The sequence below is a fragment of the Prunus avium genome, chromosome 6 (genome assembly GCF_965620075.1).
Source record: "Prunus avium chromosome 6, drPruAviu1.hap1.1, whole genome shotgun sequence".
NCBI classification, from domain to species: domain Eukaryota; kingdom Viridiplantae; phylum Streptophyta; class Magnoliopsida; order Rosales; family Rosaceae; genus Prunus; species Prunus avium.
The window spans coordinates 14,695,043-14,700,845 of NC_142289.1; the positions used below are offsets into that span (position 1 = coordinate 14,695,043).

Consider the following 5,803-nt stretch of genomic DNA (forward strand, 5'->3'; position numbering starts at 1 on the left):
TTGCAAAAATGATCCTTGAATGAATATCTACAAAATAGACAGTTTGAATTAATGAAATACAATGTATGGTGGGCTCTACAAAAGTATCACTCAAATAAGCTTATTTGATAGATCACTCAACTAAACTTAATATATATATATATATATACAGTTATTCTCTTATCCGGATGTCCGCACGTTATTATCGTGCGGATCCTATTGTAAACAGGTAGGAAAACAAAGAGGGGTAGTACAAAATACACTGCGTCCGCACGATAATAACGTCCGGATGTCCGCTTCTATAAGCATAGATGTGATCTCCTGGGTGGAGCTCCTCCCTAGAAATCCTGTTTGAAAATATTCCCATCTCACCTTTTGAGACTAATCTAACACCCAACCCAAGTGTGGTTGCATGGACTTATAGCCTATAGCTGTCGAATTGTGTGGTTCGTATTTAGAACGACTTTAGAGTTGAAGATAAGTCTTACTTATAACCTACGATTGGAAACCGTGTTACACATGAAACGTTGAATTTGTCATGACGGCTAAAGACCATGACGCTAACAGTCTTGACGCCAAAGCCAATAAATGGTATTCGCGTTGACGCCAAAGCCAATAAAAACTTGGTGTTATAGTTCGGAAAATTCTACAATGGGCGTGGTGTATCCATGCGCCCAAAATATCAGCCATTGGATGAGTAAGTGGAGATGAGGGTTAAATCCACACCATTGAATGCTGGTAACCTGTTAAAAGGGTTGGTGTAGGTAAAAGTGAATAAAATAAAAATTAAACAGAAAAAGAAAAAGAAAACAAGAAAAGAAAAACAGAAACAGAAAGGGAGAAGGGAAGATCGTGAACTACTGCTGAGGCTTCTCCAAGAACGGCACTCTCTCTTTCATCTCTCCCTCTCTTCCCCTACATGTGAATCGCTTGATTCTGGAGATGAATTGAGAAGATCTTAAATCTCGGTGGCTGGGCATTTTGCGTGGTTCACAAAAAACCAGTGGAAACGAGTTGCTGTTGCTGGAACGTATTTAAGTGGCCATTGCAAAGATAAAATTAATAGCTTTATTATCCTTGTCCACACTTGAGTTCCCAAAGACCAGCAATATAACATTTTGCTATATTGATCTGCTCAAAGAAAACCAGTTATTTCTATGTGTAATTTTCCCTCTATGAAATCAAGTAATTATGTTATGAAAAGAAAACTAGAAAAACTAAGCAGAAATTAATGCAGCCCAGGAAGCAACTAAGCAGAAGTAAATGGGTTTTTGATTTGCTGAAAAGAAAACCATTGTAATTTGAGTTATTTCACAGACAAGAAACACAATATGATGAATGTCAATATCTTTCTCTTCTTTAATGTTGGGCATATTGTTGATGTTGAAAAGTTTGTGACTCATTCGAAAAACATTAGATATAATTTATTAATTTTAATGCAAATGGCATGATATTTGTAGCCTTGCATTTTGGTAATGGAAATGTAAGAGGTACTTCAATATGTCATTTTGAATCCAATTACCAATTGGTTAGTCCTATTTTGCAATGATTGTATCCATATTGCCATGTTATTGGTAGCCTCTTACATTTTGAGAACATATGTGATTTGTGAATGCAATTGACAAACAGTTACGTCTAATTGCATTATAGTCTTGCAACTGACAAACAGAATAGTCTCTTTGCATTCTTGTCGTGCAATTGCCATTATATGTGCACAAGTATGAAATGTAGAATCTCTCAGTTAGGACTAATCCTTCATAATTTAATTGTATGTTTATATTTCTACTAAATGCAATTGATGTGTATCCATTTATGTTCATATTAATTATGCCATGGAAGACATGTTGCCTATTTTCAGGAAATGGATGCAGAAGCAAGTAAAACGAATGGAAGTCAGGGCCAAAACTCTGTACCTAACAGTGAAGGTTATTTTGCAGAGGCTGAGTCACTTGAAGAAACTGAAAATGCCCCATCTTTACAGATTTTGGACAGTAGAATAGAAGAAACTACTGAGAAAAGCGGACAGTTTGAGTATGATGGGTTGAACTTCCAAAATATGAGCATTGCTGATTTAGCGGAGAGAGAGTTTGCAAAATATGAGGAAGCAGAAAGATTTTACTGCAACTATGCTCTTGCAATTGGTTTTAGCATAAGAAGAAGTCGTTTGAGACGTAGTGAGGGTGGGGTTGTGATGGGAAGACAATGGGTGTGCTCAAAAGAAGGGAGTAGATCAAAGAAATGGACGAATAGAGATAATATGGTTCGTACACCAAGGAAAGAGACTAGAGAGAATTGTCACGCTACATTTGCTGTGAAGTATTGTCCTAAACGGGATGCTTATATTGTGACTAAATTTGTAACGGAGCACAGCCACCGACTTGCTAACTCACGTGAGGTGCCTTTTCTTCGTTTGCACCGGTGTGTTACGGAATCTAACATAGCACAATCTATGTCTATGAGAAAAGCCTCTATTAAAACCAATCGGACATACGACTATATGGTTGACCAAGCAGGTGGATACATGAAAGTGGGGTTCACCAGTAAGGATCTATATAACAGGATGGATTTCGAGCGTCGACAAGTGGTATTGGATGGTGATGCAGAAGCAGCAATAAGCTACATGAATGCCAAGGCAATAGCGGATCCGGAATTTTTTTGCATGTTTAGTGTAGATGAGGAGAATAGATTGGCAAATTTGTTTTGGAGAGACTCTCAATCTCTACACGATTATTGTTGCTTTGGGGATGTGGTGATATTTGATAGCACGTACAAAACCAACATATATGACAAGCCTTTAGTGGTGTTTGTTGGTGTAAACAACCATAACGCGACTACAGTTTTTGGTTGTGCATTTCTTGTTGATGAGACTGCTGATACATATTGTTGGGTACTCAGAACTTTTTTGACTTCTATGAAGGACAAGAAGCCTATATCTATTGTCACAGACGGGGATGAGGCAATGCGTGTAGCGATTGATGAAGTTTTTCCCGATGCACATCATCGTTTATGTACATGGCACATCATGAGGAATGTGAACACCAATGTGAATAACCTAAAAATTGTAAGGGAGTTTAGCTATTGTGTGCATGGTGGTTTGACACCAGTGGCGTTCGAACAACATTGGCAGCAAATGATAGATACATATGATCTAAAAGGCGATTGGATCGAGATGATGTACCGTAAACGGAAACGATGGGCTGAAGCGTACTGCTCAGGGCATTTTTTTGGTGGGAATACCACCACACAACGTGTCGAGGGTATGCATAAGAACTTGAAGGATGGAATTGGTAGAGGCATGAAGTTAGTGGAGTGTATTCCATGGATTGAAAGATCATTATTGAGGTTGAGAAATGAGAATGTGAAGGATGACTTTGATTCCAACAATTCACACCCACTCCTTCGTACGCACCTCCGATCACTAGAGGAACATGCAGCTTCTATTTTCACTCACGACATTTACAAGTTGATAAGAAATGAGATAAACAAGGAGGCTAAATTAATTCTCGTGCAACCCGTAAGAAACAATGAAGATCCTCGTGTTTACACATTTTCCAAATTTGGAAGACCCGATGAGAAATGGACTGTAGTGTACTACAAGAAAGAGCAACATCTGCAGTGTTCGTGCAAATTATTTGAATCCAGTGGAAGTCCGTGTTGTCATATGTTTGGAGTCATGAAATGTGATCATATGGATCAAATACATCCGTCCGTAATAATGAAGAGATGGACAAAGGATGCAAGACATGGGAGTGCATTTGTAGTCAAGTCGGATGATGTTCCCAACGAAACTATTCAAATGGCTAGGTTTGGGTCATTAAGCGCTGATTTTAACAAGCTTTGTTTTTATGGGTCGCAGACAGAAGTCGCTTACAAGAGGCTGAAGGCTGAATTTGGGAGATTAAATACTTTGGTTGAGAGATGGAAGGAGCAACATGAGCAAACTAGTCTTCATCTAGGATGCCATAATAATGTTGTACGAGACCCCATAGTTGCTAAGACAAAAGGAAAGCAAACAACGGGAAGCAAAGGCAAAAAGGCCCCACAATGCGGAGAGTGCAAGGTTACTGGTCACAACAAAAGAAACTGTCCAAATAGCATTGTTGGTGAGAGAGGTAAGCGGAAAAGGGGTTATACAAGTGACAGGAGCGATATTCTTTCTAGTTTTGGACCACAAGATGATACAACTGTTGGAAACAAAACATTTTATTCCTCCTCGAGTGCTGTTCATGGGACTAAGACGTTGTCCTCTTCTTATACAACCCCTAACTCGGGCTTCTCATATGGCGAAGTGTCTAGTGGCTCCACTCATTACACCTCAGATGGTTTCACCTTTGAGACACCCGAGTATAGTGTATTGGAATCACAATTTGACACACAAGCCTCACCACCTAGAGATCGTAATAGATTTTGGGTTCCGTTCACCCCAATAAAATGACATGGATTGTAGTACTTCCACTATATATATGGTTTAGCTTTTACGTACGAAATATTCATTAGAACCATATTGTTCATGTATTTCCCCAACTTTTGGCATGACATATATTATTAGTGTTATTTTGTATCTATGTTAATGTTACATGTAGGAGTTTTGATACATTAATATTGATATATATATTTGTGTTGATATTTTATTATGATTTTGCATGATTAGAATGGTTAGATGCAATAAATTCCATTGTTTTTCATATTTAGGTTAGGTGCTTAATTATGAAGCTACATGGAAAATGGGAAAAATGATATGGCAGAGTTCTTTGGAAATTGCCAGACAGTCAATATGATTTTGCAACATGAAATGGCAATTACACATTGTCTGTTTGTCAGTTTCATTGTCCAATTCAGAATGTTTCACCATCAAACTTTCATAATTGAGTTAGTCAGATATATCATTCTTAGTGTTTGTTAAACTACAAATTTGACATAGTTAACAACCAATCTTTGTGGGCAAGATCCTTTACTTGCACCCTTTACTATTTTTCAATATGTGCGCTATTGTTCACAATGTGCACTTGCACGTTTAACTTTGAATAACTTGAATCTATTAATTAGGTTGAAACAAATATTTTCGCACAAAATTCTTTAAATATCAATTTGTATTGTGTATATAGATTTACTACGGTAGTCGGTAGGTCATAAAGTTATTACAATGTGGCTTTAAATTTGATAAAAAAAAATATAAATATAAATAATGCTCATGACTACCTTACATTATGTCCGACTCACCAGATTAATTTGGAACGTGAGAGGAGTAAGTGTCGTTTGTTACACACGGTTGGCTTGGCTTGGCCTAGGCTAAATTTAGTACCATGTTTGTTTCATGTAATTCTAGTCTTAGATGAGATTGCTAATACCGGGCCCACCAAAGCACCTCTTTAGGAAGGGACTATTAAACCCATGTGAAAAGGGACGATTAACTTATCCCATGCTCACCAATGTATAACATGCATATATTATATTATTATTATTATTATTATGATTATTATATACCTATATTTATTTATTACATTATATTATACTTACATACACATGTACTATAATGTACATATATACATGTATATACACATATATGTAATATACACATATATGTAATATATGTATATATATATATATATATATATACTTACAGTGGCGGATCCAATAATTCTTCAACGAAGGGGCAATTTTTAAAAGAGTAAAAGGAATATATATATATATATATATATATATATATATATATATATATATATATTACATAACCAATTACCCTGAGAATTTAAATAATACCAAAGTTTTGAAAGACGATGCGTAGATGCTAGGTAACTTTGGTCCCGCAAAGGTGAGATGTAAA

General features: G+C 36.6%; 1 protein-coding gene across 1 annotated transcript; it reads left to right on the forward strand.

The window, feature by feature from the left end:
• The first annotated feature begins 1,840 nt into the window (after positions 1–1,840).
• Positions 1,841–4,414, forward strand: LOC148293751 (protein FAR1-RELATED SEQUENCE 5-like). The gene has a single exon (XM_088254594.1). The coding sequence runs from the start codon at positions 1,841–1,843 to the stop codon at positions 4,412–4,414; it is 2,574 nt and encodes an 857-aa protein (XP_088110720.1).
• The last annotated feature ends 1,389 nt before the right edge of the window (positions 4,415–5,803 follow it).

Excerpts from the sequence above, each read along its gene's own strand:
- LOC148293751 (XM_088254594.1), top strand. The coding sequence starts at position 1,841 with ATGGATGCAGAAGCAAGTAAAACGAATGGAAGTCAGGGCCAAAACTCT.